Here is a 12661-nt window from a genome sequence, read left to right as displayed (position 1 = left end):
ACAATGCTGAACCTGCAGGCTGAGACACCAGCTGTGATTGTCCTAAGTTTGCTGCTCTTTTTGGCCAACATTCAAAGCTGCCCGAGCTGGCTCCTTGCCTGCCTCCCCATTAGCATATGGTTTGGCAGGAAAAAAAACCAGGGCCATTGCATCTCTCCTAGTTGGAACTCATTTACAATCTCCAGGACCAGACGGGGCAGGCACTGGTGATCGTGCTCACAACTGCTACGTTATTTAGAGGGACAATAGAGGGCGTTCTATTTCTCTCATGATTTTAAATTCATTCCATCTGGTCTGACAGCCACAGACACTAAAATCTTGTGCACAATAGAGCCACCAGAAGAGATGGCTGTGGGTAGCTGCAGCAGAGCTTCACAAAGTGGGCTGCTGCCTACAGCGGCAAACAGAAAGAGGTGGCCAAATGGGTGCTGTTAGAGTCAGCAGAGAGGCACTGCCCAGCTACTTGATTTCTTGCCTGTCCAGCTTGACACAAACCATCTAGCTGCTCTGGCTATGGCTGGAAGATGAGCAAGAAATGGAGGAGCACTGCTTCCATGCCCTGGGCTTCTCCCAGGAGCAATGCCTGGCAGTACTCACTCCCTCTCTTGCAAACAGCAGCAAGCCTGGCTCTTCACAGCTCTTCCGGGTCCCTTCCTGCAGAAGTTACTTTGGCCTCATTGCTGTGGAGTTTTTTTCCCCTATCTTGACCAAACCTGCCTTTAGTGAAGTGAATAAACAGGTTGTGACAGGTCAAAGCCCCAACCCTTTCAACATTAATGCAGTTAATCCTACAATGACCAGTTTCTTACAATTTCTATTTTCTCTTGCTGCTGCTCTCTTTGGTCTCCTGAGGCAATGAGTCAATGCAGGCACCAAATATGCACTGCCTCTTACGAGTTCTTGCAAGTCTGCAACTTCCTGTTGATTCTGATGAGATCAGGGGCAAGGGAGGACAGTTCAGGCTTTATGAAAGAAAAGGAAGGCAAAGAAGAAAATAATCAAAAACTCATGGAGAAAAAGAGGGGAGAGAGAAATGTCATGTAAATCCTAGAACTCTTCAGTCTTAAGTAATTACATCTAGCATAAATTCAAACACTCTAGAAAGGCTGTTTCACTTCAGCAGTGCATCAGGCAAATGCATTACAGCAGCTACAGTCCCCTCTTAGCTAGCAGATGAGCTGTGCCTCTACAGTGTGCTCAGCACAGCTCTGGTGTCCCTGTGTCTCCTGCAGCCCTCTTCCAACCAGATGTAACGCCCAAAGGTAAACAAGGCGAGTAAGAGAAATGCGGATAATAGTGTGTGACCAAGATGAGATCACTTGTTGTGGCCAGTGGTGACCTGCCCTCCAGGATTTACTTGAATGAAGCGTCCAATTTCCTTCACTATACCTGTTGGAAAGCTGCTGCTGAGGGGATAGGTGTCACTGTGAGGGGAAAAGATTGGGATAAAGGGACATAACTCTTACAGACCACAAGGAAAGCCACCTTTGGACAAGGCTGCATTCCTCCTGGGGTTGCCTTTTTTCTCATTCTCCCTCCTCCATCTGGGGTAGGAGGGGTGTGTCCTCCATCTTTTGCACACTTTTCCCCCATAATTTTATCTTCCCCACAGACCCCGACATCCTGAACGGTGTTTACATGTCAGAAGCCTTGAATCCTATTTTTGTGGACAACTTCGAAAGGGATCCCACACTGACCTGGCAGTACTTTGGCAGCTCCACTGGATTCTTCAGGCTCTACCCAGGTAAAAGGACAGAGACCAGCTTCGCACTTGGGTGCAAAGCAGTAGTCTTGCAGGGCAGGGACTGTGCCATGGAAGAGCCCAATTCAGGAAGCTTGCAGGCAGCACAGCCCATGAGGAACAGGGTGCAGTAAGCAAAAGGACTCAGGGCATGAGCTGCTGCCTCCCAGGTTGAAGGAATTGTGTCTAGAGCAGGTATAAATCCTTTTTTCCCCCACATGGACCAGCCCCCCAGGCCTGTTGCCCTTGTGAGCCCAGGGCAGTCTGCTGGCAGGGGTGCGCCTGGGGCAGACTGGCATCTGAAAGCATTAAAGACCATGGCAAGACCCACGAATTTCTCAGGCAGGGTGCAGAGAATGGACAAGGTCTCCCTGCCTTCTGCACCTTGTGGTTTTTAGCAGCGGCCAAAGTCTCTCTCCATCTCCAAAGCCACACATGGCAGATGCAGCTGGTCAGCCTGACTTGCTATCCACTTGCCAGATGTGAGTGGCACATAAGGTCATGGTGCAAGAGGGAGGCCCCTTGATTGGAGGAACCCACGAGATCCTCCACAGCTGTACCTTGGCCTGGTGGCCCCTTTGTCAGATGGCTACGTGCCCTCCTTCTGTGACCTGTCACATGTTTTGGAAGGGGAAAGCAGAGATGACTGTGAACAGAGCCTTTAGCAGGAAATCTGGGACATGTCCCTGTCACTGCTGCTGCTTTTAAATGCTCTTAAGCACCCTTGGGGAGAAAAAGATGTTATGGAGAACTATGTCAAAGTGGCAAAAAGTTTGAAGTAAGTGCAGTTGTGCCCCAAATTCAAACAGACTATGCCTAGCTACATTTTTAAATAGAAATATAATAAACAGTTTCTCAAGAACTGCTGAAGACCACGCAGCTCTGCTTGTATTTCTGCAGAATGGTTGTTGCTATTGCTGGCCAGACTTGTGTGTCCCCACAGGGTAGCTCAGTCTCAGCAGTGAACAGCAGCAGTATGGGTGCCTGGGGAGCAGGGAGCAGATGCCTGCCTGTCTGTGTGTGTTGATTTCTCCTTCTGCTTCCTTTCAGGAATAAAGTGGTTACCAGATGAGAACGGAGTCATCTCCTTCGACTGCAGGAACCGTGGTTGGTAAGAGTTTTGGAGGGACTTGGCCAAAGCACCTCCCAGTCTTCTTCTCTCCCTTTTTTCTAAAGTGCTTATCACCAGTTACTGCTCCGTGCTGCTCCTGTGAGAGATGAAGGGTACATAAATGCAGGCAATACAAGATTAGGAAGCCGGACCTAGGAAGCCTGTCCTACCACCTACCAGAGCTTTCCCATGGTATCTAACACATGCCACATGGAAATTACCAGCAGTGTATCTTTCCTTATAATTCTGCGACCTGAGGAACAGGGCTGTTCCAACTCCAGAAGTGCAGGGCATTTACTCAGTCCACTCAGCATGGCTGAAGGAGGCTTGTCAGCTGGATCTGGTCATAAGTCTGCAGCAGCACTTGCTGATGTGGCAGGTGAGGTGTTGGGGCTGGCAGGAGAGGCAGGTTGATAGGATGGGACCCACTGGACACCCAGCCTGACCCTGCTGAGTAGTTATGCTCATGATGCATGTCATGCTGCAGCTAGCATCATGTTACAGCAGCATGCCCAGCATTCCTCCTTCCTCCATGCTCATCCTGCTGTCTTATATTCTTCTTTTTATAAAGGTACATCCAAGCAGCCACCTCTCCCAAGGACATTGTCATTGTCGTAGACGTCAGTGGGAGCATGAAGGGCCTGAGGCTGACCATTGCCAAACACACCATCGTCACCATCTTAGATACTCTGGGAGAAAATGACTTTGTCAACATCATTGCAGTAAGCATGTCCTATTCCTGTGTGGAGTTGTCTTCCTTTTGCCTCATACCAACCCTTCAGTCCCCTTAGTAAATGACAGGCGTTACAGTGGAGTACCTACAACGCTTAGTACCTGTGTTGAATGGAGGATTAAAATCAGTTACCCCTGGGGAGACAGCTTCATGTGGTCAGCAGGGTGACTGCTAAGCCATCTCACCCCCTGCTCTACAGAGGATGTCAGCTGCATCTTTTGGTTTACTTAGGAATGTGACTGCAACAGATAGCAAAGTGCTGCAGAGAGACATCTGAGCTAAAAGGGACCTGAGCTAATAAATTCACACAGCATAGCATCATACTGTGTTTGGGTCCAGTAGCAGTATAATCCTCAGGACAATATTTCCAGGCTAGAAAATTACCACCATATGACTTTCGGTGCACCAGCATCCTGCAAGACTGCAATCCAGTTAAGGGTCAAACAGTAAAGGCCCACATGGAGTTTGGTCAGGTGGCCTCAGTGTTACTCTCTCTCTTTTTAAGCCCTGATCAGGATGTGGATGGGCCAATTACTCACATAGAACCAGCACCACTGACCACAGAAAGTAAAACTTTTTCATGATCCAAGACGAGCTGGGCTAGTGCAAGGTTAAAAGCAAATGGCAGCACACTTCCTAATTTTCAAAGCTAATTTGAGCACCATCTGCCTCCTTTCTATAGAAGATGGCCAGGCCATGATTGCCAGGTCACTGAGATATAAAGTCTAGATTTTGTTGATAGCTTCTTATGGTGTAAGACAGTTAGAAAGTACAACAGTGACAGCTCTGTCTTTTAGTGGCTGGATGATGATGGAAGAGTGAACAGTGTTGGCAGAAAAATGAAGGCAAGTCATTACAGAGATGGAAATATAATCTCTTTTTCAAAAACAATCCCTGAAGGAGCATATAATATATATTCCTTCACTGTGCTCACACCAAAAACCTACTGGCTCAGACACATTTTCTCCTGACCCAAAGCTCCTATTGATCAGCTGAGCATCAGTGGCCTCTTAGCCATGTTCTTATGAATTATGCTCTTCTGAACCTTGCTGGAAAAGGTTTACACTGGCATGTTTTACATCACGTATGTATTGGGCTAGAAGCATACACCCCACTACTTAGGACAGTTTGGTGGATGTGTGGTGATACGTTGTTGTTCAGCTGAGTGCCAGAGGCATGGGACATGAGGTTACAAAGGTAATTGCAAGGTTCAGCTAGCAACTGGGGGCTCACAAAGTCTCCAGAAGTCAAAACTGTGTGCAAATAGTGCTAGAAGCAAGGCCAGGGGCACAAGCATGGAGAAAATCTCTAGAGTGTGATTGGAAAAAAGTAACTTTGCATGTGCAGATATGCCCAGATAGAACTCAGCAAAACACCATAATTATTTAAACAAATAGAAGATTTATCAACATTAACATTTGCCATGATCACTACACACAATTCTTATGGGAAATATGTATAAAATTATATAATGCTCCATACTGTTTTCTGAACATCCACCTAGAACGTGAACCCCTTTTGTGAATTTTCTCCTATTACAATCCTTCTTTCCATTTTCTCTTTGCAGTACAATGATTATGTTCATTTTCTTGAACCCTGTTTTAAGGGAATCCTGGTCCAGGCCGACAGAGATAACAGAGAGGTGAGTACCAGGCTTCTACTAGTGTTTTACAGGTAATTCTCTTAACATAATAAGTACCTGGGGCTGAAGATGCTGTGGCCTGAAACTCCAGGGACGAGAAATAATCATCTTCCAACACAGCTTCCCTGTGCCAGAGCAGAACTGGCACCAGCACTGCCAGAGCATAAGTGGACCTGGCCCAGACCACTGTGGAAATACAGCATGCACAGGGCAGTGGTTCTCCACCTCTGACACCCCACAGACCTCAGAAACGAGAAAAATCAGGCCTTTCCCAGGGAATGTGTTCTCAGCCTGGCCTGATCTTTCAGCAGGGTGCATTGCCAGCAAGGTTTCTCTGATGAGGGTCTTGTTTCTCTGACCCAGAAGGGCTCAGCAGCCCCAAGGTTGTCAGCCTGCATCCAGCTGCTTCACCACCCTCTGGGCTGACTTATATTTTTAGCTGTTCTTACTATTTTTTTTTCCTTCCTTTTTCTCTCAATATTAATACCAGAGCTAGCACACTCCTCCATGTCTTTTACAACCAGCTTTCTTAAGCAGCTTAGCCCTGCATTACAGAGCATGACTCAAGAGGGTGATGTCTCCTGAAGTGGTTCCCAAAGGAAGCCCTAGCTTTTTGGGCACTGTCCAGCCTAGAGAGAGCACCGTGTAAGGGTTTCATTGACAAGCAGATCAATGCCTGGTAAAATACGAATGCTTGTCTACTATTTTTCTTTCTCTCAATCCTGTTACTTTTGCATGCACAGGAATGCTGTTTTTCCTGAAGAGGCAGATAAGGGGAAGTCCAATTTCTAATAGTTTTGTCCTTTGCATGATGTTCCATGGATCACAAATGGGTCACAGCCCAGGCTGAGAAATGCAGTCGTCTCGTGGCTGTGTGGGGCTAAGCTGAAGCGTGATGGCACTGCCAGTGGAGCAGCCATTTGACTTCCCCACCTCCCTCCTTCACAGTGTGGTGCTGCCCTGCCAGCAGTGGTGAAGGGTGGGGAGCCCAATGGCATGGAACTTTCCAGATTACCCTTTCCTCTGCTGCTCAGACGGTGCTCCCTGCCTCCAACTCACTGCGGCTTTTTTTTCCCTCTCTTCTTGTCAGCATTTCAAGCAGCTGGTGGACGAACTGCAGGCAAAAGGAGTGGGGACTGTGAGCAAGGCCTTGACAGAGTCCTTCAAAATCCTGAGGGAGGTAAGAGAGGTGGTGCTGAAGCTTTCACTGGACGTGTATCCCTGCCCAACCCTACCTTCCCCTCTATATTTAATGACTTAGCACTGCCATCATGGTGCCACAGAGGTATGAGCTGATCTTACCAGCCCCAGACTGGTTACAGGCAGCATGCAGGGGTGACCTAGCTTCAGGGAGGTGTCAGTTTGTGCATGATGTCCTGGGGCTGCTGATCCCTGCCCAGGAGGAATCAGGATCCTGCAAGAATTTCCTTTACAAGACCCACAACTGGGCATTGCCCATGCGCCTTGGTTATATAGGTGGTGGCAATAAAATATAACTGATGACCTGTAAATTCTGGTCATAAGGAATGTTATTAGTGAGCCTTGGTAAGAAGATGGTGATTAAGACATGAAAGATTTTTCTTAGGCTTTAGATTTATTCAATGTCATTTTGCTGAGGATCTGTGCTTGGGGAAGAAATCACAGGAACAGGAGAATTAATCAGTCAGTCTGATCGTGTCCTGTGATAAGAACCATAAATGATTCATTGCCTTATGTGAACAATTGAGACTTCAGTAGCCTGGAGGTAAATGTACGACTTGACTGTTTCTTAAGGAATGTTAACTAAAAAAGGCAAAGGCTCTTGGGAGACATCATAGTGGCCTTCCAGCATCTGGAGAGGCCTACAGGAAAGCTGGGGAGGGACTTTTTACAATGGTTTACAGCGATAGGATGGGGGGGGTTTAATGATTTTAAGCTGGAAGAGGGTAGATTTAGATTAAATATTGCAAAGAAATTCTGTAGTGTGAGGGTGGTGTGACACTGGACCAGGTTGCCCAAGGAAGTTGTGGATGTCCCCTGCCTGAAGTGTTGAAAGCCAGGTTGGATGGGGCTTTGAGCGACCTAGGCTAGTGATAGCTGTCCCTGCCCATGCAGGGGGGTTGGAACCAGATGATCTTTAAGGTCCCTTCCAACCCAAACCGTTCTATGATGACCAAGAACCAGCTGAACATCCCCCACCTCACCATGACACTGTGCATAGTGAAGTTGGCCTAAAGATACCAATGCCTTTGGTACTAACAAAAATGTGTGCACTGTATGATGCTCATGGCATTAACAATGGTATTGATGTTAAAAGTAGTGTGCTAGAGGTATTGACACCATGGGGAAGGTTCTCCACTTGTACTTATTTAAAAACTGAAAGTTTTAATTTGTTGACTATGGTAATGCTTTTCCTAATTGATGCCAGTGCAAGCATGATCCAAGTTGAACCCAGGGATGGCTATAGCTGAGCTGACTTGTTTGTGGTAATAGGAACATAATGTGGCCACCTGAGAAGAGAGTGATGTAGCCTTGACATTGCAGTAATAGGATGACAGCAGGTAGTAATAGTAATAGTCTTTGGGGAAAGGTAGTTACTGAGATGAACACGGAAGCAGTAATGATACAAACCCAAAACAACTATATGGACTAGATGGCTGCTAGGCTTATCTATGTGTATCCTTGCATCTTATGACAAAAATTGTCTTTAAAACCAAAGATCCAGAGCTTATGTATTGTATACATCAGGATGCTTAATTTTTCAACCAGAGGAAAAATTATTTCTTAATATCTAATGTAGCACTGGTTATGGACAGTGACAACAGATTAAGGAAGCCCAGTGCAGTACAACTTCTGTTTCTCTCAATCAGCACAACTTTGAAGGTGTCAGTGGAGAATAATGGAAGATAACCCTAAGGGAAGCCTGCTTGCCCAAACTGAAATAGCAGCCAGTCATATCAGGCACAGGCACCACATCTGGTCTGGTTCCACTAATAAGAAGAGCTCACACCTCCTTTTGGGAAGGCATGGCTCACTCACTAGACTAGGCAATTCTTAAGTCTCCAGGAGATAGGAGCATTATAAAACCCTGCATACTTAGAGCCAAAGACACCCATGGGAAATAAAAGGTACATGCTGGGACAGCTAAAACAGAAAAAAATTGTTCTCCATTGACATAGCTGGACCAAAAATAGCTCCAGATAGAAAGTGATGTCCATGCAGCCCAGTGGACTAACATAACTCCACTGCAGCAATAGAGAAGAAACTCTTTGGCAGGTAGTGAAACTTTTTTGCCTTTCTCTTTGGCATCAAAAATATAGACAACAGTTTAAGTAGTCATCACTTGTTTTGATCCTTGTTGGTTCTCCCTTGTCTAATGAGGTCAAAGCAGCTCTGAAATTGCTCTTAGACAGTACAGCACCCAGCAGTGATAAAATCTTCTGATGTTATTCACTCACAAGGTGAGGTGCTGATTCCCTCATGCCTTTCATTATCACCTCAAATCTGAGGAGAGAACAACTCACTCAGGCATTTGAGCATCTTTCCTCTGAGCACCTGCAGATGAGTAAAGGAGGCTGTACTCCCAGCGACTGCTGGTGTCCTGCTTCTCTTCATCTTGGGAACTGCTGTCCATGAGACAAGAGTTCAGAAACAGTAACTCTGTTGTCAAAGGAATGTGTGAAACAGATTTCCTTTTCCCAGCAACACTGGTCCCTGGCTTCTTGCAGCATGCCATTCACTGTAGTATAGACCAGGATTGTCTCCTTCTTAGCAAACTGAGACCTCAGCCCAAGGTCACTGAAGCCACAACCTGGGAGCCTTGTTTGCAGCCTGCTGTGAGAGGGCTGCAGGACCTCCTGTCAGTCACTTCACAGCTTCATCCCAGGATTTCTTTCTGCCTAGTAACATTCAGAAAAGACAGAAATCATGTCTCAGTGCACACACAAGAGCCTCAGAGGCTGCATATATGTAGGCATGCAGGTATGGAAACATGCCTGTTGGCCTGCAGCAGCCTTCCCCAAATTGGTAAGGTCTCACCCTAGAGAGTGCCTCAGTATCACCAGCTGGAGGACTCCAGGCTCTGCAAGTACTACAGCCAACCTCCTTAAAGCAAAAGGCACCACCTGCAAGTGCTGACATGCTTTAAGGACTCTCTGAAATCTTCTCCTAGAGCTTCTTAAATCTGTATCAGTAACAGGGGAGGAAAAGGGTTTCCATCAGTGCATCCTGAAATAAATCTCTGCTGCAGTACTCATGCAGGCAGGGGAAGGGGGAACTTTGGTGGAACTGGCCACTCCCTTCCTATCAGACAAAATTCACATTCTCAGCTTGTAATAATAACCATTCCTCATAGATTGTTATTGCTCACAGGAGCATACACAAGAGAATGAAAATGAAAATTGCTACGTCACACTGATGAAACAGGCTTTGCTGATTACAAGAGACAACTAGTAATAATATCTGTAATGAAAGTGACTGCAAAATGCCCCTGGTAATTTTCCTCAGTCCAATTGTAGAATTAATAGCCCAGCAGAAACCTACTCAGAGAGGTAAGAGCAGCAGAGAGGGGTTGAAGAGGAGCATGATCTCTCACTGTCTTTGTTTTCCTTCATTATGTTCTGGAGGTAGGCAGGGCATATTTTAATCTGTGATGCAATTTGCAGACCAGCTTCAAGACAACCGTTAGCCAGAGCCTCCCCTGCCCCTCTCTGCCATGCACGATAAACCACTTAAAATCTCTTTTTCAATTTAGCCACGCACCAAGTGGTTTCAATAAAAAAAAAATGCATCCCAGGGAAACCATGGTCCTTAAAGCATACAAAGTGCTTCAAAATTCTTGGGCATCAACTGCCATCTTTTGAACTCCTTTCTTGTTTATCAAGTCTATCACACCGCTACCTTCTCTTCTTTGTTTCAAGAAGCTTGGCACGTCTTGTCCTCTCACCATTTCCCTGTAGGATTCATATCCCTTTGTTTGGGCTGCTTGCAGGCTGCCTGCCTTCCCTGCAACACCAGGCTCCTACAGTATGTAAGTGCTGCAGCTGAGAGCTATCAAGTGCTAAGCAGAGCAGAATAATTACTTTCCTTGTGTTACACACCATAGTCTCCTTAACACAACATAAACCAACAGTTATCTTCCTTCAGACACTGTCACATTGTGAATTCCTATCCAGCTGATCCGCCTCTTTGGTATTTCTCTCCAGCCAGTACTCAGCCTCCTGTTTGGTATTGAGCCTCCTACTCTCCTTTCCAAGGTACATCAATTGGAAAGTTATTTATATTTTTTTTATATGCCAAATAGATATTTGTACATATATACATATGAAAACACACACCCCTAATCCCAAGAGAGTCATATATATCTATTTATTTGCTATATATGAATCTTCTAGGATTAGATAGCACAAAATCTGTGACTCCTGCGGGTTCTCTTTTCTCAGGATCCACTTAAGAGTATTTGGAAAGCTGGTACTTCTCTGACCTTGTGGAGGAAAAGAAACCCAGGTTCTGGTCTCTGAGGCCACCTTGGAATGATGCCTTCTCTTAACATCAAGCTGTTTTAATGGTACCTTGACTTGCAGATGAACTCAGAAGTTACATACATTTTGAGGCTAATTATAAATCGCTTCAAAATGGCTATAGGTGAAAAATTGTGAAATTGGCAACAATCTAGGTTTCAGTGAGACATAAAATTCTGCATAACTTGAGAAAACTGGTATAATAGAAAGAATTAACCAGCCTGCTGATGTAAGTGATCGAAGGAGCTTGTGATTTCTTGTGCTCCACTTCTGTGGGGAAGCATTTCATTCACACACTTACAGGAGGACTGTGTTAATAGTTTTTCTAGCAACGTGCTAATGCTTAAGGACAATTTACCCACCTAGTCTCTTCTCTCCTTTTAATATATATTCTGCTGATTCCTTCTTCATCCTTTAGGATCTCATACTGTCCCAGTCAGGTCTCAGCCCATTGAGACAAGAAGTCCAGAAACAGTTTCTACAAATCTTTCTCTTCCTGCTACACACAGATTATTAAAATACTTTCAATTATTTTTTTTATTTAACCCTACCACTTTGTGATCATGCTTGTAATTCATTCATTCTTTTCTTTGTTTCTTATCACAATTACAATATTGTCCTTTTGATGATGAAGTATAGAGGCTATGAAGCATTTCTGCCTGACCATTTTCCTCTGTTTTTTATCATCTGGCAACATACTCTTTTTACTCCCTTTCTTCCTTCTTATCTGAAAACTTCTTGGTTTCACTCACGTTTTTATGGACCTGGATTCTGCAGCATAATTTTCAGGATTTGTAAAGCTCAGGATTTCCTGTTTGCCAGTTTATGCTATTTTACTTAATGCCATCTCTTGTTTTGTCTTCACTGGTTTCCTGTTTCCTTTTCTACTGCTGATTTTCCATATGAGGCACTTCCCCCTACATTGGAATTTTCAGTAATTCTGTAAGTTTCTCTGGGGGGAAGGTCTGCATAAGAATAGAGCAGGAGAAGAGGGAGAGGGGCTGCTCAGTCATCTGGGCAGGTGGGTATACAACCAGCATGTGTGCCCGTGCATCCCTGGGCTATGCTGATGTTCCTGTTGCTTCAATAGTAACTCTACCAGGCTGTAACTGCAAAGTAAATGTCATAACAAACAAGGGAGTACAAGAGACTATGACCCTGATTTAATTAGATCATGCCTGTTACTCCTGGCAATGTGACCAGAGTTATACAGGATGTCTTGTTCCTCATCTCCCCTTCTTTCACGCTCCTGAGACTTCAGTCAGAGCAGGGAATTACACTCAGAGCTTGATGTGAATGCTGTCAGATCACTTGCTACAGCTGCAGCCAGCCACAAAAGGACCTAAAAATCAGGGATTACCTCTTGCTCGTTTGTTTTCTAAATGTGTCTTTTTAATCTTTATTTCTATTACACTGATGATCTCATTTTCCCTGTTGAAAATATAATCTACTCCTGTAATTAGGAGATTGCTAGTTCTGATACAGCATCCAGTTTTTCAGTATTATGAGGTCTGAAGTAAGCTACATGAAAAGATGTCTTAAGTAGTTTGATGAAATGGTGGATGACCTTAATTAAGCGTTAATTTAATAATCATCTAAACAAAACATGTTGTGGATTGCAACAGTCTGGAATAAGCTGCTTTCATAATTACAAGGTTCACATATTTGTTATCTGAACCTCATTCTGACAGCATCTCCCACACCATCATAACCCTGTGCTCCCTAGTGGATGCTCACATTAGCTCTTTTCACTCCTCATCTGCACACCACTGATCCCTGTCCTAGGAACAGCTCACTTGAGACTCCTTGTCTTTTCCTACCTGGTGATCTGCAGCAGAATCCCATGAGGGATTTTCCTCTTTCATTTGCACATGAGAGCATCCTGAGCTTGTTTCCAGTGTGCAACCTTAGCTTTTGCCTTGAGTTTCCCTGCTGA

At 45.1% G+C, this 12661-nt stretch overlaps 1 protein-coding gene across 1 annotated transcript in view; it reads left to right on the top strand.

Annotated features, from left to right (window-relative positions):
• The window catches only part of CACNA2D4 (calcium channel, voltage-dependent, alpha 2/delta subunit 4), a 136117-nt gene that overhangs the window by 16874 nt on the left and 106582 nt on the right, over positions 1-12661 (top strand). Inside the window, exons 6-10 of the mRNA XM_009995223.1 lie at positions 1613-1744; positions 2792-2852; positions 3424-3574; positions 5153-5227; positions 6318-6407. Coding sequence (XP_009993525.1) covers positions 1613-1744; positions 2792-2852; positions 3424-3574; positions 5153-5227; positions 6318-6407 — 509 coding nt within the window. The remainder of the gene's footprint in view (positions 1-1612; positions 1745-2791; positions 2853-3423; positions 3575-5152; positions 5228-6317; positions 6408-12661) is intronic.

The sequence above is a fragment of the Chaetura pelagica genome, unplaced genomic scaffold, assembly GCF_000747805.2.
Source record: "Chaetura pelagica isolate M959 unplaced genomic scaffold, ChaPel_1.0 scaffold343, whole genome shotgun sequence".
Classification (NCBI taxonomy): Eukaryota; Metazoa; Chordata; class Aves; order Apodiformes; family Apodidae; genus Chaetura; species Chaetura pelagica.
This window is presented reverse-complemented; position numbering and strand designations above follow the sequence as displayed.